The 26,000-nt window shown below is 39.8% G+C and overlaps 1 protein-coding gene across 6 annotated transcripts in view; it reads left to right on the forward strand.

Moving 5' to 3' along the window:
- The first annotated feature begins 12,518 nt into the window (after positions 1-12,518).
- The window catches only part of dcp1a (decapping mRNA 1A), an 87,866-nt gene continuing 74,384 nt past the window's right edge, over positions 12,519-26,000 (forward strand). For 4 of the 6 annotated variants that reach the window (XM_086001663.1, XM_086001662.1, XM_086001668.1 and 1 more), the window contains exons 1-3: positions 12,593-12,794; positions 16,725-16,765; positions 22,297-22,424. In XM_086001663.1, the coding sequence (XP_085857789.1) occupies positions 12,663-12,794; positions 16,725-16,765; positions 22,297-22,424 (301 nt within the window). In that variant the 5' untranslated portion in view covers positions 12,593-12,662. The other 2 variants (XM_086001667.1, XM_086001665.1) reach the window with 2 other exon arrangements.

The following is a 26,000-nucleotide window of genomic DNA, read 5'->3' on the forward strand; positions in this document are numbered from 1 at the left end:
TAAGAGAGGCAAAACAAATGGAGTTAGATTGTTGGAAAGAATTTGGAGTATATTCTGAGGTACCAGATAAGGGTCAACCAGCTTTGTCGCATAGATGGGTTTGTACTGAAAAAGTCATTGCAGATGGGACTTAAGGCCAAAGTGAGCTTGGGAGCTAGGGTTTTGAAGAGAAACTGGGCGATACAGATGTTAGAGTGGACTGTCCCACTGCTGGAAAAGTAATCTTAAAAATCTTTTTGACTCTTTTATCCATATATTCATGGGAGTGTAGGTCAATTGACATAAAAGCCGCATTTCTGCAGAGCGATACTGTTTCTGAAATCGCCCAAAGAGGCAGCAGAAGCGGAAGGAAAACTATGGTAACTAAACAACTACCTCTATGACCTGAGTGATGCTTCTAGGGTATGGTATTTTTTGGTGAGATCTGTTTTGCTGAAAATAGGTTGTGTTCAACTAAAATCAGATCCCGCAACATTTTATTGGTACCATAAAGGAAAATTCAGGCATCTTCATGATGCATGTTGATGATTTCTTATGGGGTGGTACTGGGGAATTTGAGAAATTTGTCATTAATAAGATTAGATTAGAATTTAAAATTGGGAGTCAGGCCTGTGGGGCTTTTAAATATATTGCTTTAGATATTAAGCAAAGTGGGTCTGGTATAAACAATAGACCTATTTAGAGAGTGTTACTCCCATCCCGGTTAATTGTACTAGGTCATCACAGAAAGGTGATGTTATATCTAAAGAGGCAGAGCAATTGTGAAGCTTGATTGATCAGTTGAACTGGTTGTGCACTCAGACGAGACCAGATGCTAGTTTTGATGTGTCGGAGTTAAGTATTTCAACGAAACACCCCATAGCAGAGAATGTTTTAAGAGCAAATAAAACATTACAAAAATTAAATCTGAATAGATGCGTACTTAAGTTCCCAGCCTTAGCTGACCCAAAGAACACGAAGCTGGTTATTTTTAGTGATGCTTCACATGCTAATCTTCCTGATGGATATTCTAGTGCATCTGGTTTGATAGTGTTTCTTATGATGAGAATGGAAAATGTTGTCCTTTAGCTTGGGAAGCGAAGAAAATAAAAAGGGTTAGTCATAGAGTCATAGAGCACAGAAAGAGACCCTTCAGCCCATCGTGTCTGTGCCGGCCATCAAGCCCTGTCTATTCTAATCCCATTTTCCAGCACTTGGTCCATAGCCTTGTATGCTATGGCGTTTCAAGTGCTCATCTAAATGCTTCTTGAATGTTGTGAGGGTTCCTGCCTCTGCCGCCCTTTCAGGCAGTGAGTTCCAGATTCCAACCACCCTCTGGGTGAAAAGTGTTTCTTCAAATCCCCACTAAACTTCCTGCCCCTTACCTTGAAACTATGCCCCCTGGTTATTGACCCCTCTACCAAGGGGAAAAGTTCCTTTCTATCTACCCTATCTATGCCCCTCATAATTTTGTACACCTCAATCAGGTCCCCCCTCAGCCTTCTCTGCTCTAAGGAAAACAACCCCAGTCTCTCTTCATAGCTGAAGCGCTCCAGCCCAGGTAACATCCTGGTGAATCTCCTCTGCACCCTCTCCAATGTAATCACATCCTTCCTGTAGTGTGGCGACCAGGACTGCACACAGTATTCCAGCTGTGGCCTAACTAGCGTTTTGTACAGCTCCATCATAACCGCCCTGCTCTTATATTCTATGCCTCGGCTAATGAAGGCAAGTATCCCATATGCCTTTTTAACCACCTTATCTACCTGTCCTGCTGCCTTCAGGGATCTATGTACATGCACACCAAGGTCCCTCTGATCCTCTGTCCTTCCTAGGGTCCTCCAATTCATTGTGTATTCCCTTGCCTTGTTAGTCCTCCCAAAATGCATCACCTCACACTTTTCAGGGTTAAATTCCATTTGACATCCAGGGTTCCCTGGGCTTGTTGGTCCCACCCTTGACCTTTATGGAAACATGTTGGCATTGTACTCTCTCTATTTCCTTTCTGAAAGACTCCCACTGCTCTGATGTGGATTTTCCTACAAGTATCTGATCCCAGTTCACTTTAGCCAGATCCTGCCTTACCATATTAAAATCGGCCTTCCCCCAATTTAGAACCTTTATTTCCGGTCCATCTTTGTCCTTTTCCATGACTACCTTAAATTTCACTGAATTATGGTCACTGTCACCAAAATGCTCTCTTACTGACATTTCTACCACTTGCCCGGCTACATTCCCTAGAATTAGGTCCAGTACCGTCCCCTCTCTTGTAGGACTTTCTACATGCTGGCTCAAAAAGCTCTCCTGGATGCACTAAGAATTCGACACGCTCTAAGCCTTTCACACTCTGACTATCCCAGTTAATATTGGGGACGTTGAAATCCCCTACTATTATTACCCTATTATTTCTACACTTTTCTGAGATTTGCCTACATATCTGTTCCTCTATCTCCTCCTGACTGTTTGGGGGCCGATAGTACACTCCCAGCAAAGTGCTTGCCCCCTTTTCGTTTTTAAGTTCTACCCAATTTGGCCTCATTAGAGGAACCTGCTAAGATATCATCTCCCTCCTTACAGCAGTAATTGACTCCTTGATTAATATTGCAACACCCCCTCCTCTTTTACGCCCCCCTCTGTCTCGCCTGAAGATTCTATACCTGGAATATTGAGCTGCCTGTCCTGCCCCACCCTCAACCATGTCTCTGTGATAGTAACAATATCATACTCCCATGTGTTCATCAACACCTTCAATTCATCTGCCTTACTCAAGACTCCAACTCCATCATCAAGTTTGCTGATGACACTACTGATGTAGGCCTGATCACAGATGGCGACGAGACAGACTACAGGGAGGAGGTAAGAGCACTAGCAGAATGGTGCAAGTACAACAACCTCTCACTCAACATCAGCAAAACAAAGGAGATGATCGTGGACTACAGGAAGCGGCAGGGGGAGGGACACACCCCAATCTATATCGAAGGGGCTGAGGTGGAGAGGGTCAGCAGCTTCAAATTCCTGGGTGTATTCATTACGGAGGACTTAACGTGGTCCCATCACATCGACGTCATAACCAAGAAGGCATGCCAATGCCTGTTCTTCCTCAGGAGACTGAAGAAATTTGGAATGGCCCCCCAGATTCTCACCAACTTCTACTGGTGCACCATCGAGAGTATCCTGTCCGGCTGCATCACTACCTGGTATGGCAACTGCACTGCCACAGACCGCAAGGCTCTACAGATGGTAGTGAAAGCTGCACAAAATACCATAGGAATTAAACTACCTGCTGTGCAGGATATCTACCCCGAGAGGTGCCGGGGGAAGGCCCTGAGAATCATTAAAGATGCAAGCCACCCCAGCCACAACTTCTTCGCCCTGCTCCCTTCCAGTAAGAGGTACCAAAGCATACGGTCTCATACCAGCAGGTTTCAAAACAGCTTCTACCCCCAGGCCATAAGACTCATGAACGAATAATTTATTATTATTTATTACTGTTGTTTTATTTATTAATACTGTATTTCTATTAGTATTTTTATCATTGTTATGGTATATTTATTCCAATGTTGGGAGGACTCGTAAAAATCAACATTTCATTGTGCAGTACACACGTCTGCTGCATATATGACAAATAAAATTGAATTGAATTAAAATAAATGCCATCCAGCCCTGCCATACTCCCTTGTTGCATTACATATTTGCTCTGCCTTCCAGGCTGACTTGTTTTTTCCTCTATATTTGTCTGTGCATCACCCCCTACTATAGCTCCACTCCATATCCCATCCCCCTGCCAAGTTAGTTTAACCCCCCTCCAACAGTACTAGCAAACCTCCCCGCAAGGATGTTGGACCCGTTCCGGTTCAGGTACAACCCGTCCGACTTGTACAGGTCCCACCTTCCCCAGAAGCAGACCCAGTGATCCAGAAAACTAAAGCCCTCCCTCCTGCACCAACTCTTTAAAAGTAATCTGACTGCTGAAACATTGGTTCTTGTGGAGGCAGCAGATACAGGATTCTATTTGGCAAATATCTTGAGTGACATCCTGTACAATGGGAGTACTGAAGATAGTATACCCATTGAATGTTATGTAGACAATCATTCATTGTGGGATAATGTGCACTCTACGAAAAATGTGAGTGAGAAAAGATTACGGATTGACCTTGCTACCTTGAAACAAATGCTGGAGAGAAAGGAAATTTCCAAAATTAAATGGGTGGATTCAAGCCATCAACTATCAGATTGTTTTATTAAAAGAATTGTATGTACGAAGAAATTATTAGGGGTCCTGGAAAAGGGTTGTCTCACAATCTTTTGTACAGAGTATGGACGTCTTTTTTTAAATTTTGGATATATATATATATGTATGTTTAATTTTTTAATTTTATTTAAAGAGAAGGGAATCTGTTAATTGTATTTGGGTGGTGTATATCAATTGGCTGTTAATTGTATTCAGGTGGTGGGTATTAATTAGGGACTCTCTTGCGTTCCTATATATGGGAGCAAGCTCAGGAAGGGAAGGAAGCTTATCTTGGGAGTGCACAGTATGTAATGTGTGTCTCTAATTAAAGATTTGTAAGCGACTGAAGACTAGGCTCTAGTATTCTATCCTTCACCTTTCTGACCTTTGACACATCAGAGTTGGTTGCAGTATAAATGGCATCTTTCCATATGTCCTGCAGCTTGCTTGTTGTCAATGTAGTCACCCACCAGTTCTATTCCCTCAGCTAGGGAATTATTAATAGGGCATATCAACAACCAGCATGGAGAAATTTGTGATGCTCAAGGGGCAAACACAACACCAAAATACAGTAAACATACTACCACTGCACAACGAAATAAAATTAATTCACTTCTAATATATAGTCTGTCATTCTCTCATTGTACAGTAAAAAGTGTCAGATGTTCAAAAGCCAAAAAAGGCCGAGTCTGAAGATTTCCCCTGCGGGTGCTTGGAAGATTCTTGTGCTATAACAGGTGAGATGAGATGTACATAGCACATAGTTAACTTTCCCTGTTGGTATTTGTGGCACACGTGGAATACATCAGCCACAACCTCTTTGGTGAGCCTGACCTTCATTATGCACTGCTTATTCACTATGCTCTAGTAGCTGGCTCTGTTGTAGTACATTTGCTGCCTGGGGTAGCACCTACTGTGAGTCATAGAGTCTTGTGTCCTCTGTACTCCCAAGGCTGTCTTAGCCTCCTGCTGCAATGTGATGATGACTCCATTTCCAGTTGCTATGTTGTTGTCTCATAATAGTAGGGGGGGGGGGGAAATATCAACAAAATAAGAGGAAGATGTCAAAAAAATCACAAATGTGGTGATGGAAAAGTAAATCAGAAAAGTGTTAGGAGAGTTAAAGTTTTCCATTTTGTGTTAACATAATATTTCCATTTATGAAATGGGGAAAAAAGTAAAACCCTTTTCCTCTCCATTTCTCCCTCCAGCTTTAAAAATCTTAAAGTCCATGGCCCGGATTTTGCAGTGGTAATGACGCTGAAACTGTCAGCGTTCGCCATCATTACCCCTCTGAAACTGAATGCATGTAAATAACAAAGATCACGAACTGAGCTGATGTCTTTAGTGATACTGTTTTTTAAATCGCACAACAACAAATTGAAGTACATGTACAAAAGCGTTAGCCTATGTTGCAATTAGTTTACTAACCTTGAACAAAGCAATCGTCTTTTTATAAATCTTAGTTTCATAGTCTCTGAAGAAGCAGGACCCAACTATGAAACAACTTCCTATCCTTAATATGCAACTAATTCATTTACATTTTCTGAGCCTTGCGGAAATCCTGAAGTTGCGGTCAGTCATTCCTTGCTCTGCCACAGGTTGCGCTGAGAACCCCCCATAGCTGGCAATCAGTTGAAATCACATATAAGGACGAAAACTTCCCCTTTTACGATGGAATATCGCTGGTAAAACCCTCTAAAACGTTAAGCCTTGTTGAAAAGGGTGGAACTGTGTTTTTACCGGTGCACTGGCTGCTGAACAACCATTCTAGCCCTGGAAAGCTAATTTTATAATTGTGGAATGTCAAATTTTTCCATTAATATAATTAAAAATTACACTGGTTTTAATTTTGTATGATATTTCAGCTTCTACCTTAATCCTATGTGTATGTCCCAATCTTTACTTCACGCTCTGTAAAGCTTACAAAAAGTAAATTATAATCTGTTCATGTTATTTTCTGGTTTGCTGTCTGTGAGAATTCTTTCATGTGATTGGCTGCTTAGCCAGCTCGATGACATCAAAGTTGCTGGACGCTGCATATTTGCTTGATTTGCGCCAGATTCAAACTAATTTCGGGAGAGGTGAAATTCAAGCCACAGAGATCACCAGATCTTTTGTGGGCAGCTTTCTTTGAGGTCAGAGGCGAGCGCCGTTGCTTTGCTGTTGACCGCAACTTCCGGGCCAATCTTTTTAACCAAGCTATTGGTCACCTAATTTCTCCGTTCATGGTTTGATGTCCTCATATATTCCCAGTTGTGAAGCACCTTGGGATGTTTTTACATTAAACCTTCTATATATACACACATGTTGTTAATAGCCACTATACCGATTCTGCCAGGCTGAAAACTCCTCATTACTTTCGCTGCTGTGGTAATAATTTGAAATCTTCCCCTTCATTAAACCCACTGACCTGGAATTTAATTCTGCAACTGTGGGATGCAGCACAAGTTTATCAATAATTACTTTAACAAGGCCCTAACAAATTAAAATCAGCTTTTTTTACTCAATGTTTGTGATGTTTCTTACTCCTTTTTGGAGGGTGTTGTAATCCTCAGAACTGAATAGTCCATTGGCACTTTCTTCTGACAGTGCAGCATTTTACTCATGTCTACTTTTTCACAAATATTAACAGAGAGAAGAATGTTGGCATCTGAGTTACTTCAAGGAGCCCTGATAGAAATAGGTTTTACTGTTTTCCTCTCCTCATTTGTGTATTACTCTGTTTCTGAGTCAGGAAACTGATACAAGCTTCACAAATGGGAAAAAATGTTAATACAAATGGAAAACTTTACTCTCCTAACTCTGCTGATTTACTTTTCCTTGTCCACATATATTTGTGATTTTTCCTGTCATTTTCCTCTTATTTTGTTAGCTGTTTTAGAACCTATTCCTCTAACACTTGTACTTTACTTATTGGGGAGAAATTTCATAACACTTCCAGGCTATTCTAAAAATTGAACATAATCTTTCAGCTAAAATAATTACTTTTTTCCAGAAATCATGAGGTCAAATTACTCTACATCTAACAACTAAAATATTTATTGTTAATTCCAACCAGATCCATTTTTTGTTGGATAGTCTTTTCAGTGTACCCTTTAAATCATTACTACCTTTCAAAATGTGGAAAAAGATCAAAATTACAGCTACACACTTATTGAAAACTATAATAATACCAACAACAAATGTACTTATAAAATATGTTATTACTGATGTATTTCACTATTGATGTGAGTTAGCAATTTCATTATATATTATGTATTAACAATAATGCAGAATTATAACTATAATTCCTGTTGCTCATACAGACTTGAATTTAAGACCTTGTTATAGAAATAATTAGGGGATGTTAAGAGGCATAGAGTACAAAAGGAAGGAAGTTATGATGATCCTTTATAAAACACTGGCTCGGCCTCAACTGGAGTATTGTGTCCAATTTTGGGCACCACACTTTAGAAAGGATGTGAGGGCCTTAGAGAGGGTGCAGAAAAGATTTACAAGAATGGTTCCAGGGATGAGGGACTTCAGTTATGTGGATAGAAGCCGGGGTTGTTCTCTTTAGAGCAGAGAAGGTTGAGAGGAGATTTGATAGAGGTGTTCAAAATCATGAGGGGGTCTAGACAGAGTAGATAGAGAGAAACTGTTCCCATTGGCAGAAGGGTCAAGAACAAGAGGAGACAGATTTAAGGTGATTGGCAGAAGAACCAAAGGCGACATGATGAAAAACTTTTTTACTTAGAGAATGGTTAGGATCTGGAATGCATGGCCTGAAAGGGTGGTGGGGGCAGATTCAATCGTGGCTTTCAAAGGGGAATTGGATAAGTACCTAAAGGAAAAAAAATTGCAGGGCTACAGGAAAGGCGGAGGGAGTGGGACTAGCTGAAGTGCTCTTGCAGAGAGCCCGCAGGGGGGCTTGACTGGCCGAATGGCCTCCTTCTGTGTTGTAACTATTCTATGATTCTATAATTCATTGATTTCAATAAGAACATTTAATGTAAATCAGTTCACCGTTAAAGTCTTAAGTATACTCCCAGTCAACGTGTAAATTCACAATATTTTTGCTCACTTTCTAGCAGATTCTTCACTAATTAAACTGAGTTTCACAAATTCACGCATGTTGATGGTATTAAGTTGCAGCCAGTGTCAACATTTTTTAAATTTTCGACGCAAGGCTCAGAAAATGTAAGTGAATTAGTTGCATATTAAGGATAGGAAGTTGTTTCATAGTTGGGTCCTGCTTCTTCAGAGACTACGAAACTAAGATTTATAAAAAGACGATTGCTTTGTTCAAGGTTAGTAAACGAATTGCAACATAGGCTAACGCTTTTGTACATGTACTTCAATTTGTTGTTTTGCGATTTAAAAAACAGTATCACTAAAGACATCAGCTCAGTTCGTGATCTTTGTTATTTACATGCATTGTGTTTACAATTATTTACGTCAGGCTTGAAATCCAGATAAGAGTAGGGTCTGAAATAAAAACGAAAGGTCATCGACCTTCACGTTAATTCTATTTCTCTCTTCACAGATGCAGCCTGACCTGCTGAGTTTCTCCAGCATTTTCTGTTTTTATTTTAGATTTCCAGCATCTGCAGTATTTTCTTTTTGTAAGAGTAGGGTCTATTGGGAGGCGTTAGTCCCTAGCAATGATCAAATATTTCTAAATATATATATATAGAAACACGTTATGATATCATGGCCATTGTGTTAAATACAATAAAACAATGAATTATATTATTTTAAGAGCATATTAGTTACATTATTGAATGATAATTCCATTCTAGGTAAGCATGATTGAACTTAACATAAAAGGGGAAAAAAAGAGAACGTTTTGTACGATTAAAGTAACAACATGGTATAAAATCGCTCACCTCCTTAATCTGATGTCAGAAACAGCCATATTCCAAAGTCCCACAACGGAAAACAAAGCAATCGGTTATGCTTTTGGGAAAGTAGCTTAACTTTCCGCAGAACACAGTGCTGTTACAGTCCTAAACTAAAGTAGCACTACAGTTTAGAACAGTATAAGATATCGGATTACCATGTTGCAGCAAATCATTGTTTCTAGGAGCTTAATGGATGAATTATTAATTGGTCTGATGTACTCGAGCTAAACACGGGGGCCTGACAATGACCTATTTTACTCCATCATAAGACACTGTCACAAAAGCACATCTAATACAACAAATTTAACAGCCACCAAGTACACAGCTTTTGTGCTTTATTGAGTACAACCTAAAATTGAATATGTAATAATGCTTATAAATGTGTAGTCATATATTTAAGACACTGGTTTTAAATAATACATAGGCGGATTGAGATATGTGTCGTGCCGCATTTATTAAAGGTTCATTATTTATTAATGTGTATCTATTGGATCTTTGTTAATTGTAAAAAAAAGCATGAAATTTCACAATACAGTCGACTTCTCCGAAAATGATCAGATTACATGACGAAAGGTATCGGGTAAACCTGACTGTAAATTGATCAAAGGGAATAAACGAAGTGCAAATTAAAGAGCCACGTGATCGAAGACCGTTCTACATTTTTAATTGCAATCATTGCAGGCTTGGTGTAAACGTTCGGACAAATTATGCCATGAATTGGACTGAAGCTATAATGTGTACAATTGTTTATAAATAAAGAAGTTATATAGAATTGACTATAAAGATGCTGAAACTGGGTTGAGACTGCCCAATGTATTTTTGCTTATTACAGCCAGGAGACCGAAGAGATGCATAATCCATCAACCTGGGTTGGATTTGAAACTTAGGTCCCAGAGGTGAAAGGGTAGTGATTAAACCACGGCAGTACCCAGTCCCAAATTCAATTAATTTTGTATGCTAACTGCAAAATCTGATCGTTATTATGGAAGTCCACATAGGTAGCTATGTTTCCTTTCCTTCACTTGCCAATTGTATCTGCAAGTGAAAAACTGCAAAGACGTAATATAACCATCTCCAACCAAAATGTAGTATATGTACAGTGTTGGAAGATCAGTCCAAGCCGGAACTTAATCCAGGTCCGAGGCTCCAAGTGTTCGAATCTGAGTGAACCCAACCCACTACCAGTAGCAGTTAGAATGCAGCTGGATAATGGACACGATTAAAACACAAATTAGAGCTTTGCTGCGTAATTTAGGGTACTTATGCCCTCCACCCCATCACCATACGGACCACTGTGGATTCCCCTCGATCCCTATTCATTCTCACTCTCCCTGTGGATCCTCCCTCCCTGCCTTCCTGTCGACAAATATTATGGTCCGGTCCAAAATTAGACAAGAGATAGCGAAGGATTTGAACTGAATCAGATAAGATAATTGACATAATGATCAAGAAAAATCTAAGACTATCTTTCCTCCAATCGTACAATAATACGATTTTTTTTAAATCATCAAATTTCATGCCGGGAAGTATCCTCCCATTTCAGAAGCTTCCAAAGGCATTCCAGTATATATCTGATTGGGAGGCGCTGCCTGTATCCTATCTTTTTTAATGGATATCACAACTTCAAATCAACCCTGGGGGCGAATTGGAATCACTCAAAGCCAGGAAAACATATTGCTACAAAAACAAAATGCTGCGGATGCTGGAAATCTTAAATAAAAACAGAAAATGTTGGGAATACTCAGCAGGTCAAGCATCATCTGTTGGGAGAGAAACAGAGTAAACGTCTCAGGTCGATGACCTTTCGTCAGAGCTTATTGCTGACTGGGGTTCCCTTGGTTGATCGCTTCAGATTGGCTCCCAGACTGATGCAAAATTATAACAACAACAACTTGCATTTATGTAATTCCTTTACCATAGAAAATAATCCGACGACGTTTTACAGAGAGGGGAAGAAAAAAATATAAAATAGATATAAAGGATAATGGAATGGACGTCAAGCCATGGTCAGAGAGCTAGGAGAGGTGACTGAAAGCTTGGTCGAAAAAATGAGTTTTCAGAAGGGGTTTAAAGTAGAAGTGGAAAGGCAAAAGGGTTTAGCCAGGAAATTCCAAAGAACAGGACCAAGGTGGCTGAAGGATTTGCCGCCACTGATGGAGTGAAGAGAGGGAGGATGCAGAAAACGCTAGAGGCTGAAATATGATAGGCGTGGCAGGTTATATAAGCCTGGCAAAGATGGTAGGGATAGGGTGGGGTGAGGCGATTGAAGAATTTGCAAATAAGGACAAGGCTTTTAAGTTAAATAGGTTGGGGGACAGGGAGCCAATATAAGTCAGCAAGGACCGTGATGATGGATATGCGGCACAGAATACAGGCAGCTGAAAATCTCACATCTAGGATTTTCCCAGTGTTGGCATTTATGTAAATTATACAGAGCGTTGAATACCTGGAAAATGTTAGGAATCGCATCTGTTTCGCAAGAGTGACATGAATTGCAAACTTATTCATACAAAATGGAGCTGTGTTTATTTTATTGGTACCGCATGTACAAATAGATCAAACTCTTAAATAAATAATTATTCCAAATAAGTGACGATTAGCAGGTCTGTAAAATTGTGAGAAAAAGTGGTTGGAGTTCAGGAAGAGTTGGACGATTGGAGGCTGTCACCAGTATAGTGTATTCATCGGGACAGTAGGGGGGAAACGGGGAATTTTGTGGTTGAGCAGCGATCATACTGGCATCCCTAATTTGTAAAAGGTCAAGGCCTGTTCCTTCAAATAAATCATGTGTTTACACGTCAACCAACTGCTATTATATTGCAGGTATTGCCAGTACTTTCCAGTGAGCGACGTGCGCCAGGTAATTTCCGATTGGTGATTGGCTGAAACTCGAATTAAACAATGCGCAGACTGCCCCTTGCAGCATATGTCGCAGTTTACCACTACTAACAATATGCATATTGGGGAGCAGCAGCAACATCTCGGGTTTAGAGTTGGCGACTGAAAATCTCACACTTATGATTTGCCAATATTCATATTTCTGTAAATTACAGAGCGAGGAATACTTGGGGAAATGTGGGAATAATATCTATACTTAGTAAGAGTGACATGAATTGCAAACTCATTGATACATAATGGCGCATTGTCTGTTTTTACAGGTGATGATGACCATATAAAACAATCTCACTTTTGAACAAAATATCGTTCGTACTGAGTGACAGCTCTGCAAAATTGTGTAAAATAAAACAGTTATTTTCACAGGTTGGCGGAATTTTCTGTTGCAACACATCACACAGACCCACCCACAATTTTATCCATTCCAATTTAATCTAAACAAAAATAACGCATTAACGTTTTATTCTGATGTGAATTGAAAATAAAAACCCTTCTTCCATTTTGCAAAAGCATTCATGCGCGTGGATATTTTGCTGCAGAGAATGACTTGTGTTTCCGGGAGCAGAGTGTAGGAGTCAGGGTGATAGGAACGGTAGGTTGGGGTTGTCGGGCGGGAGGAGCAGTGTTTGAGTCGTCCTCTTCTCTCCTTTACACAGGTTGGGAAATCCAACATGGAGGCGTTGAGCAAAGGGCGCGATATTAGCCTGTCCGCTTTGAAGCAAAACGACCCTTTCATCTCTAGTATCGTCGACGTGACCAGCCAGGTCGCGTTGTATACTTTTAACCCAAAGGCCAGTGAGTGGGTAAGCTGAAAATAACCAAACCAAAGCGGTTGCGATCTGTACAAACTGTTGTACTTCACTGGCAAGCTGCTTCGTTGAAGTTTTAAAACCGGGGCTAGTGCTGTTTGCTTACAGTTTGTGAGGTATTTGGCCTGGCAGCATAAACTTGTTGAAATCTAAAGGCCTGAGCATTCAAGTTAGACGAATAGACGGAGACCAAGCAGCCTGTATTATAGAAATTGCAGCATATAAACAGACCATTCGGCCCAACTGGTCTATGCCGGTGTGTATCCTCCACACGAGCCTCCTCGCACCCCACCTCATTTAACCCTATCCGCATAACTTTCTATTCCTTTCTCCCTCATGTGTTTATCTAGCTTCTCCTTAATCTTTCTATTCCTTTCTCCCTCGTGTGTTTATTTAGCTTCTCCTTAATCATCGATTTATGGAAAATGTTGGTACTATTTATGGAGGCGAGTGCAACTGATCAGGAAGCAGAGGTTGCAACGCAAGGTGATTAGGTTGGAATGAGAAGTTGGTACACTGTCATACAGTGATTATTAATACCTAAAATGGTTTTGGAATTGACGCTGTTTATAAGATTTTATAATTTCCATGAGATTTTATAATTTCCTCCATTACACAGAAACATGAAATTGCATAGTATATAGAATGTTTAATACAGAAACAGGCCATTCGGCTGAACTGGTCCATGCTGGTGTTTATGCTCCACACGAGCCTCCTCCCACCCCTCTTCATCTAACTCTAGCCGCATAACCTTCTATTCCTTTCTCCTACATGTGTTTATCCGTATACCCATCTTTTCTGTCAAACCTTTTGTGGAATTTGCATCCTGTAACCATCTGACTATTAGAAATCAGAATTGTATTCAAGTGAGAAAAACTAAAGTGTATTTCTGAATCTATATTATTCGGCAAAGGAGAGCAGTTAGCCTTAAATACCATAAAACGTTGCATCAGATCGAGATGTTTGCATACATACGATTCTCCCTTTCCGAGCTTCATGCTTGCAACTGATGGAGAGGCAAGATAGTTTTAAAAATATTGTAAATCAATAGAAAAAATACCAAAACTAGGAATATTAACACGACTGAATATTTGGTCCATCAAATAGGTCTGGCCTAATTTACTTTGGTAGTTAAGTTTCTACTGTAATTCATCACCTCAAATTTCCTCCATCAATACCACTGGCAGAAACAGAGCTTTATCCACCAATTTGTAATTGCAGCCTTGTACAGCTCAAAATGCTCTCCACAGACCATATTTTTTTTCATATTTTGAAGATTTCTATTACAAAGATTTCACATGCCCATCAATGCACTTTGCTGATTTTTACCCTTAAGTTTTTTTAAATTAAAGCCTGTTGAACCACTGGAATTGTTGTGAGGTAGTTACAGGGAAAGTTCGTTATCTGCTTCAAAATTAAATCATTGTGCCTTTCATTAACGGTGAATACCAAAAAGTTAAGTATTAATACCTTGTAAATTGGAGGTTGTCATTTTTTGTTAGATTGCAGCAAGAACAGCCCTTGCTCTTAAATTAACAGTTATTGAATGTGATTTTTTTTTCTGCACCAGACACCTCTCTTTATGGTATCATCATCGCCGAATCCCCCACCATCAACATCCTGGGGGGGTGGGGGTCAGCATTGACTAGAAACTTAACTGGACCAGCCACATAAATACTGTGGCTACAAGATCAGGTCAGAGGCTGGGTATTCTGTGGCGAGTGTCTCCCCTCCTGACTTCCCAAAGCCTTTTCACCATCTACAAGGCACAAGTTAGGAGTGTGATGGAATACTCTCCACTTGCCTGGATGAGTGCAGCTCCAACAACATTCAAGAAACTTGACACCATCCAGGACAAAGCAGCCCGCTTGATTAGCGCCCCATTCTACCTTAAACATTTATTCCCTCCACCACCAGCGCACCATGGCTGCAGTGTGTACCATCTACAAGATGCACTGCAGCAACTCGCCAAGGCTTCTTCAGCACCTCCCAAACCCACGACCTCTATCACCTAGAAGGACAAGGGCAGCAGGCGCATGGGAACACCACCACCTGCACTTCCCCTCCAAGTCACACACCATCCTGACTTGAAAATGTATCGCAGTTCCTTTTTCATCACTGGGTCAAAATCCTGGAACTCCCTACCTAACAGCACTGTGGGAGTGCCCTCACCATATGGATTGCAGTGGTTCAAGAACGCGGCTCACCACCACCTTCTCAAGGGCAATTAGGGATGGGCAATGTGACGCCCACCTCCCGTGAATGAATTAAAAAAAAAAACTTGGGTGGGGTACCTGAAGGATGCCACTATGGAGTTATACTTCATAGTGAGTTGAAAGAAAATTGGAGGGGGAGAGGAGTGTGGGGAAGAGAAGGTCGATACTCTGTTGATGCACTATATGTTTTTGTTAACCTTTTTCCCACCCTTCCAATTTTCTTTCAAATCATGATGGGGTATAATTCCATCTGAGGTTCCTCATCCAAATGGCCATTCTACATGTCTATGTTGTCCTTGCCTATTGAGCAAACATGTATACTTTCCAGCAGAGAAGTCACTGAATAGTAATCAAGTGTGTGAACCTATACTGATCTATAGTCTGTTCCACTTGCAATGTAGAGAGTTTGACAACAGAAAAGCCCAAGTTGGGGGACCAACGTAGACCTACCCCAGCATTAGTATTTACATTTATACAGAGCAGAATGTATTAACCTATTTATATACAAAGATAGTTCAGCCTCTATCTGCTTATATAGTGATAATACAATAGAAATTGCCACAAGAAATATAATTATGTTTTGTAAAAGTTTTTTGAATATAAGCGTCTATTCAAGATCGAAGTGCTGTATGTGAATGGCAAATTTAGCCTGTTTTTGTCCCCTCCTGTTCATGCCTTCATTTGCCCTCAACAGGGTTTCTTTCTGATGCATCATATGATTCAATGAGCTGCCTTTCAAAAGATGTTTTCTGTTTCAAAACTACTGCTGCTTCAATCCATAGGTAGTTTCTCAGATACTCACTTTCCAGTCACACCAAAAGATATCTCCTGCCTCTTTCTGGTTTAAATTGAAATATAATTTTATTTATCAAATAACAGTTTATACAAAATTATGATTGGCAGTGAAAAAATAGATGACACAGAACAAGGAGTAATATCTTGAAAGATGTGAACTACAGTCATACATCTGTAACAGATCATTTCTTTTACATCAAGAGTACACAGCTGTTAATGATGAGCAGACTCCGTCTGATCTGTAACTGAAACAAACAATTCACACGTTGCAACATTCTGTATAATTTCGGCTGGTGTAAGCCTTGTGCTGTGTGACTATGCTCAATAGAAGTTTTCCAAATCTTAAGATCATTTAACAACTACAGGGGAGAATATTTTGAAAGTTTTCCAACTTTTGTTAGGGAAATAGTGTAGGTTTGTCTTTAATTGATTTAGATAAAGATTAACTATTAAATTCCATACGTACTCAATGTTTCCACTTATGTCCTCAATTTTACCACCTGCCCTGTGCTTTCCTTTCAGCCAGAAGCTTGATGGGGTAGGCGGTTGACTTAGCTGCTGTCATAAGTCCTGTGCCATGATTACCCAAAGAGAGTTATATTATTGTTTTGCAGGGTTGGACTATCATGCTCCATCTAGCAATATGCAGAGAGGTAGTAAATCTGATGTAATTGAGGGGAATCCAACTTGAATGACTGTCCTGCACTCTACTGCTAGAGCTATTAAACCACCATTAAAGTCTGATATAGTTCTGAAGAATTTCTCGGGTAGTTCAAGGATTTACAGTATTAAGGCCCGTAGTACAAGAAGTACATTTTGCAGGTAGAGGTAAATAGGTTATGTCAGAATTGTGGAGGAATTTGTCATTGGATGGCTTAACTTGACTTCTGACGTACATTTTTTTCTTTTATAGGAGAAGACTGACGTTGAAGGTACTTTATTTGTGTATACCAGGTATGTTTTTAAATACAGCGTCCGATGAGCTGAATTTCAAGATTGAACTCTTCTATGTCCCATAGCAGGCGAATATGTTTTAAAAATGATTTATACAGTCATATTTCAATACCTCTCACTGATCTGGAAGGAAAAGTGAAGAATGGCAGGTGTGAACATGTGTCTGGTGATGTATTTCAGTACATTTAAAATAAGGATTAGGCGGTCTAACATTTATGTTTTAACACCATAGTTAATTCTTAATGTTGCTCAGCGACTGCTCTGTGCCCCAGATTCAGCCATTCAAGGAGATTGGAAATAAGAAGGCAAGCCCATAATCTAGGCAGACATTTCAGACCAGTGCTGAGCAAATGCCGTATTGTTGGAGGTACCACCTTTTGGTTCAGCCAGCTTAGGTGGATGTGAAAGATTCTGTGGCACTATTTGAAGAAGAGCAGGAGAGTTCTCCTGGCGTCTTGGCTAACATTTATCATTCAACTAACACCACCAAGACAGGCTAAATGGTCATTTATCTCATTGCTGTTTGTGGGACCGAGCTCTGTGAAAACTGGCTGCTGCATTTGCCTACGCAACAGTGACTACTTTGTAAGTAATTAGTTGGCTGTAAAACATTTTGGGCCTTTTTTTAATGGACCAATAAGGGTGGCACTCATCATGACAGGTGCCTCCTTTTAGGACACCACTAATATAGGAAAGAATATATGGTCCAATCAAACTAAAAGAAGCTAAAATAAGCAACAAAGTCCGAACAAAGCCAAGGGGATACCTTCCTAACTAAATCAGTTGTTATCCGTGTCTATAAGACACTCTATACCCTGCGATGCCCACCGGTTGCGGACATCCTGAAGATACGGAAGGTGCCATATAAATACAAGTTTTTGTTTGTCTCTTTCCCTTCTAAAGAGCAGCAATCTGTGAACAAATTTGCAGTTGTGGACTTTGCACGACAAAAATAGATTTTTGTAACCGGCATTGTTCATATGTAAATCATTTATTTTTCTGAATGGTTGTAAATATGAATTCTATGTCTGAATCTTTTTAATTTTTTTGCTGGGTATCTTCCAGTGAAGGGCATGCACTCCTAAATTCTCTGCCTGCTATTCATAGGTTCTGCCTGAATTCCTATTGCTATTGCTGAGGGTAGTGACCTGCTTTCAGACCTTTGCTATTGTTCACTTTGCTGCCCATCAATAAATGAGAAATAGCAACTTCAAGACTACAGTACATTCTTTCTTTTAACTTTCCCTGCAGGGGGATGCAGCTGCCTTTTCCCAGCACAGCCTAGTTTACAGTGAAGGGAAACCCATGTCCTCATATCCAATGGTAGTGTCCACAAGCAATGCCATGGGAGGTGAACCAGTCTATCAAAAATGTATTGCCGCACATCTTTCTCACATTTGACTTTTAGTCTGCAGAAAATCCATGGAAAACCTAGTGCCGATCTCTGTAGTATGGTATTGGTTAGTGAAATGGGCGATGAACTTCAAATTTGGCAAATATATTTTCTATTTGGTCAAATAATTTCTGATTAATGAGAAATATAGTGGTGTCTGGATAACTACCGTATATCAAATATTCTATTAAATTCGTATACACTTAATAGGGATGCATTGTATCAGGGTGCATCCAAAATACATAATGGCATTAAGATTCCATTTTACAAATTGTGCACGAAAACTACAAATGGTACTCGTGTGCAAAGTGGGAAGGCACAATGTGTAGCAAGTTTTAAAATTTAAAACTTTTTGAAGAGATTCACCTTGCCTCCACTTCACATATGCCTTCCAGTTGGGTTCTGTCGATCCTACTTCAGGAATAGAAGTTAGCAGGGTAACAACCAATTCTTCAACACCACAGACATCTTTTTCTCATCACTGTTGGTGAAACTACTCAATTTATGCTGTCGAAAGTTTTGCTAATAGGATGAAGAAATTCCAAGCTTTTCCAACATGACTTGGTACCACACTATACCTGTGAAGTTGGAGCTCCTCTACTGGGGAAAACAGAGTCTTGGCTGGGATCACATAAGTTAATTTATATAAGTAAAGATAAATAAAATAATTCTTAGCAATCAAGTGGCAATTTACATATCAGTCAGCTTCCTCACTGTGGAGTTCTAACACAATGATCAACTTTTGGAAGATGTGCCCCTTCCACCTGAAGGACCGTGCACAGTACCACTCATTTCTCTAATGGCCCATTAAATGCTAGATTTGACTGCTTACCTGAAGTTGATTAACATTCAACCTTGTTGTGTTGGCCAATTGGTTTCTTGTAAGCTTATGTGTTAACCAACCAACTTTTGGTCAATTGTTCCTTCTAGCATTTAAGCAGTTTTTATATCAATGCGTGGTACCAGTGTATCATCTTGAAGATAGAAAAGACATTTTCCGAAAGCTCAACCACTGTGTTGGAGCACTATAACCAGAGTGAGATAGCCCTGCTTTATTTAAGTTGTGTGTATTCTCATTAGTTGTTATAACAAGATTTGACTCTACATTGATTTTTTTTAAAACACAGGATAATTCTTTGTAACATTGTAAGCTTGAATTAAGCTTATTGAAAGATTCGTAGTCATTAAAATGAGCAAGTACAGAACCGTCGGGATGATTAGAGCCACCGAGACTGAATAAATGAGATCCTCAACATAGTTGACAATTTAAAAATTGCTTTGATGTCGGGGCAAATACTGAATAATAGGATTGCTTCTGTTGTACACGTGTGTATTGGGACTTTAGCAAAATATTTCTGCTGTGACACACTGAAGCGTTTAGTTTTGTACTTCGCTATTGACAAATATAACGTAGCTCATCACAATTCGAGCCCTTTCTGAGTTGGGTTGACAGTAAGAGGTGGCAGAGTAGGTACTCTAATGTAGGCATATTGAAAGGTAAATTATTGATTTGACATGGCAGGTGGATGCATAAATCAAATTTATTCTGAAAAAATGGCCCAAATATTAGGTACAATAAGTAGTGGCAATTTAAGTAATGATAATTTGTAGTTCGATTCAGTATTTTGTCATCTTCATAATAGGAAAAATAAGTGGAGGAAGAGGAAAAACTTGTAAGGGAGTCTGGGGCTATTAGAAGGGGTGAAGAAAGGTTGCTTTGGAATTGCCCAATCATCTCCATTCTGGCCAGGAATAATGGTGTCAGTATATGCCCTGAGCTCTGGAATTCCTTCCCTAAACCTCTCCACTCCACTTCTCTACCTTGCTTTCCTCCTTTAAGACGCTCCTTAAAACTTACCTCATTCAAAGCAACCCAACGATTCATTATTCCCTGTTTCACCACCCCCCCCAAGGGAATGCTGCACTTGCAATTATATAGGGCCCTGTTGAATCTGCACCTGGAGCATTGTGTACAGTTTTGGTCTCCTTACCTAAGGAGGATATATTTGCCATAGAGGGAGTGCAATGAAGGTTCACCAGACTGGTTCCTGGGATGGGGGAATTGTCCTATGAGGAGAGATTGAGTAGACTAGGCCTATATTCTCTAGAGTTTAGAAGAATGAGAGATGACCTCATTGAAACATACAAGATTCTTACAGGGCTGGACAGGGTAGATGCAGGGAGGATGTTTCCCCTGGCTGGGGAGTCTAGAACCAGGGGTCACAGTCTCAGAATAAGGGGTCAGCCATTAGGACTTCGATGAGGAGAAATTTCTTCACTCAGAGGGTGGTGAATCTTTGGAATTCTCTACCCCAGAGGGCTGTGGAGGCTCAGTCGTTGAGTATGTTCAAGACCGAGAGCGATAGAATTTTGAATATTAAGGGAATCAAGGGATATGGGGATAATTCAGGAAAGTGGAGATGAGGTAGAAGATCAGCCATGATCTTATTGAATGGCGGAGCAGGCTCCAAGGGCCAAATGGCCTACTCCTACTCCTATTTCTAATGTTCTTATCAAAGGTCACGTCTTTTGGATGAGACGTTAATCCAAGGCCCTGTCTGCCTTCTCGGGTGGATGCAAAGGATCCCATAGCACTATTCGAAGAGTTCTTCCCGGTGTCCCGGACAATATGGCTGCATATAGTGATGTCACTATTCCCAGCTAGAATGGAGATGATTGGGAAATTCCCCTATCAATCACGCCTGGAGACCGCACTGCTATGTGACTGGGATTTATATTACGCACATAATTTGTATGTAACTATCCTTCACTCACTGCATTTTGCTGGAAAAATCACCATGCTTTTATCTGGAGCATTTGCTGTAATTTCGGTCACGAGTTCTGTTTGCTCATGAGTTCTGTTTGCTGTATTTTGTAGACACTTTTTAAAAATAGAGTCTGTTTGCTGAGTAAATGGAGTTTGTTTGCTTTGCAGTTTGCTGAGTAAATAGACTTTGTTTGAGTCCCACCCCGCCTCCAACTCTGGCTGACACAGTGGCGTTAATAGACACTTTGACTATTTATCGCTCAATCAACAACACTAAAATAGATTATCTGATCATTTTACCTCATTGCTGTTTGTGGGATCCTGCTATGCGCAAATTGGCTGCTGTGTTTCCTACAATACAACAGTGGCTACACTTCAAAAGTACTTTGTTGGCTGCAATGTGCTTTAGGACGTCCTGAGGTTGTGAAAGGTGCTATATAAATGCAAGGCTTTTCTTTTTAAAGAAGGCTGCCTCTTTAACTACCAGGAGACATAATTATGGAAATAATTTGGTAATTGGTAGTAAAATATGTAAAATGCTGCAAATTCTCCCAAGTACTCTTAGTGGCTTCACTGACTTCAGCCCTCTTTCACTGAGACAATAGGCCAACAGATTATCCAGGATCTTGGGACGATTGAATAGTGTTCAGGCAGTAGTGACATTTGTGCCAATGGGCTGGGCACTGATCTGGGCACTAGCCAAGTTAGGGGTTAAATCTTGCATAGTCAGTGAGATGGAGTGTGAAGTTAATTCATGATTAGAATGACATATATTAAAGAAAATCTGACCTGTGGAAAAACTATTTTTCAGACGCTTGATGATTACCATATTCCTGCAATTACAAGGTGCCAATGGAAGTTGCTACTGTTGAGCATTTTCAACTTCTAGCTGGTTGGAATTGATGGTTGGAATTGATTACTGGCAATATAAAAGGAGAATGAGACCATTGCAGTGAGCCAATTCAATATTGATCCCCAAAGCATGCTCATATACATCCCAGTGTCCTACCCATAAAGTGGTAATGACAGAGGCTGAGTGGATTTACTATTTTCATTATAAGACTGAGTGGTATGCGATTCTTGGGAACCTGTTAAAGAGGGAGGAAAAACAAATGAAAACTAGAGCGGCTGAGGGTCATTTGAATTATAAACTTGTGGTTAGCTACATCAGAGTTGGAAGAAGACATGTAGATCCTATACATTCTCAGAAAACTGTTTCTTTAGACTGGCTAAGTAGATATTAATAGAAGAATAGGAAAGTGATGTTTATTTCTGCAGGAATGGTGCTAAGTATTGAAGTGTCTACATTATATATTGCCTTGCTATCTTAAGTTTAAAACTGATCTGTATATTAAAAAATGTTTTTCACAGGTCAGCATCTCCTTACCATGGCTTTACAATCATGAATCGACTTAACATGAAAAATTTAGTTGAACCCATCAACAAAGATCTGGAGTTTCAGCTCCAAGACCCATTTCTTCTCTATAGAAATTCAAACTGTAAGTACTGATCTATTTTCAACTTGCAGTGTCAAACTGCAGTGCTGCTCAGGACAGTTATCAATATTTAACTGCTGTGTTCATTAATTGCCAAGTTAATGGAAATGGAAAAAATGGGGAGTAGAGGGTGCTCATCTGACGTTAAGACTGAGGCATATTGTTAGGGAAAGAGTAGAAGGAGATTTGCTCTGCATCTGGCTGTGGTATACCCAACCTGGGAGTGCTTGATGCCAACACGGAGTGCCTGAAACGGAAGGTGTTCCATTCCTCAGCACTTACATCCTCGCCTGAAGATCAAAAACATTTAACATTTTTAAAATACTGAATTCTGTTTTCTATAGTTTATCTGAACATAGTTTTTATCTATTACACTGTTAAGTTCTTACGCAGTTATGAACTGTCCTGTGACATTGAATTGTTTTTCAAATTTGGGTTCCAACTATAACTATATCATAGTTTTTCTGATTCCTCTTAACAGTATATTCTGATCAGTGCCAAAAAATAAAATATAGAAAATGACATATTGCTAAGATTTACTAAAATTAAACTTTTCAGAAGTAACCTGATTTAAAAAGAAATTGAGTAGTTACTGCACTTCAATTTTTTACAATTTTAAATTGAGAAAGTAGCTACCCTTGACCTGCAACAGGTATGTTTCAGATCCAGACTTTCAAGCTCTGATGCTTCACACTATTGCATGTACTAAAACTTGATACTAGCAATAATATGTGGTATTGAATAGTATGGGTTTGATCTTGTTGAAATTAACAAAGTTCACTACAGTTCTTGTATGCACTTTTCCAGAGTTGAGGGAAATTGTATTGAGTTTATCAAAGAATTATGCAACGTGTGCATATTGATTCCAATGCTGTTGAGGATTGTTGATCAGAAAGTTTTCTGATCTGGGGTTTTCATTACCTTCAGAAGTCTTCCCTGTGGCCAAGAGTGAAGTTTGCTGGTGTCAAATTAAAGAGCATGGCAATATTTCAGGAAGCATGCAAGAGTTTACATTAGGACATTGGTTGTCAGAGAGGTGGCAGATGCAGTACAGTGACCAAAGGTTGTGAGGGGGTAGATAGTAAAAGGTTGTTTCCAGGTTGGCAAATTGGTAACGAGAGAGCATGGATTTAGGATTATCGCAAGAGAACAAAGGGAAAAATTGGAAGATTTTTTTTCATACGGAAGGTTATTACCCACAAATGGCCATTGAGACTTTACTGTAAGTGACTGTTTTGGCAGAGGTTGTAAAGAAAGAACTTGCATTTATGTAGTGCCTTTCACGACCTCAGGACATCCTAAAGCACTTTACAGCCAATTAAGTACTTTTTGAAGTGTAGTCACTGTTGTAATGTAGGAATTGGTTAATTAGTTAAAAATGAAAGTTTATTTAAAAAAATGCATGGTAATGGGATTAGAGTAGGGAGCTGCAGTTGAAACATTAGTAATGGGCTGAATGGCGACATCCTGTGTTGTAAATTCTATTCTATTTAATATTTTTCCCTCCGTATTAAGATACTTATTTATTTTATGGACTCAGAAATTTGATTTGGAACATTTTACTCGTATGTAATATGTTTCTTTGTGCCAAAATCAACATTGAGGAATGTACAGTGCGTATACGTAGTGCAGTAATGTTCTGAATTGAATTACTGAGTTCAGAAAGTCAGTAGTGCATGAACAGTGTGCTGAAATTCACGCTGTTACGTCAACTGTCTGTAGCCTGAGCTTTAGAGTCACCATTATTGTGAAGACTAGGATCTTCAAGTGTACTGTTGCATTCTAGGAGGTGTTGATCCCAATTTTTTTTTAAAGTATAGTTTGTTAGAGGTAAAAAAAAATTAAGCAAAAAAAATAAATAGAATAATATAGTGAGACATACTGACAAATGCCAGCTGTGTTTTTCTTGGAGCTTGATACAAACATTTGCTGTCTCAGAAAGGTTGTCCATCACAGATCGCATCTTGTTATACATCCATGTTTTTTGGGGTTAGAGAAGCACAAGGGACACTTGTCTTTCTTAGCATGTTTACACTGGTTTCTCGCAAGCCATTTGCCTCCTGTGATCAGGAAAGCAGTGTGGACAGTTTGCTCCTAGGCCATCACCTGTGTCACATTGGTCAGTAACCAGTAGCTAAGACTCTGCATCTTATTTTTATTTTCCTTATTGCGCAAGAGTGTAGCTGAAATGGATTGGGAAGTTGAACCTGTGCCCCACTGCTCTGGCAGAGTGCATTGGTGCTGCACCACCCTGCTGCTTTTTAAAAATACTACTGGGCCACCTGTGGTGTAGCCCACAGAAAGTCAGGAGTGCATTAGTGATACAGATATTCTGCTTTGATTTTGTTTAAAAAATGTTATTTATATGTAAATATAAAACTTTGGCCAACCAGCAGTAGAGATTTTTTGTCAATGTTGATTGTTTCATTCCCGTGCCTTGAAGGTTGATTTTTTTTTTGGAATCCTCTTTGGCTTTGAGAATCTTGGTATCAATGGAAAAGCATCTACTGATTAGGTTCCAAAAGGTTCTCCTTTTCTAGATACAGTGAATGTTAGGAGCTAAACATGATCATCTATTTGGGCAGCACGGTGGCATAGTGGTTAGCACTGTTTCCTCACAGCGCCAGGGACCCGGGTTCGAATCCGGCCTTGGGCGACTGTCTGTGTGGAGTTTGCACATTCTCCCCGTGTTTGCGTGGGTTTACTCCGGGTGCTCCGGTTTCCTCCCACAGTCCAAAGATGTGCAGGTTAGGTTGATTGGCTATGATAAATTGATCCTTAGTGTTAGGGGGATTAAATACGTGGGGATAGGGTGGGATATGTGTTGGTGTAGGGGTTATGGGGATCGGGTGGGATATGTGTCGGTGCAGGCTCGATGGGCCGAAATGGCCTCTATCTGCACTGTGGGGTTTCTGTGATTCTGTGAAACACATGGTATGGCTATCTTATCTACTGACATGGGAAGGTTTTGGATGTGACCAAAAGATCCTGGTTTATTATTATTAGTAGTAGTAGTAGTTAATCTTTCTTTGTGTTGCATGCGGGGAGTCCAACCCAAGTGTAGCCTAAAGGTAAAGTGAGGTTAGTGGGTCGGGGATAATTGCTCCAGCACATGCAGTCATATTTTAAAGTTATACATTCTCCTTATTTTTCTTTTTGTATTATAAATTTTGGTGTTCACATTTATAAGGAAAACTGCCTGTGTAAACTTGTCATGTTGTAATTACAACCTGCCTCCAGCTTCAACACCTTCACTGGCAGGAAAGAATAATCACAGGACAACAGACTTACATAGGTAGCCTGCAATATAAATGTAGCCATAGGACATTACAATGAAAAAAGTTGACTGGAAGTGCAGGGAAGCATAAGATTTTTAATTTTAAGAGGTCCAGGAAAAGGGGGTGGGGAAAAGAAGAAAAAAAAGCAGAGGTCTGTGATTAGGTGGAGGACAGGAGATGATTGTAAATGGCAAGCGATTATGGTGCAAGGCAAAAGGAGGTGATAATGAGAGAAATTAGAAAAACAAAAGTGTTGAGAGGACATGTGAATTGTTGCAGCAGATTAGCAGAGAGGGAGAGA

Source organism: Somniosus microcephalus, chromosome 11 (genome assembly GCF_052327205.1).
Source record: "Somniosus microcephalus isolate GS21.2 chromosome 11, FLI_Smic_1.0, whole genome shotgun sequence".
NCBI classification, from domain to species: Eukaryota; Metazoa; Chordata; class Chondrichthyes; order Squaliformes; family Somniosidae; genus Somniosus; species Somniosus microcephalus.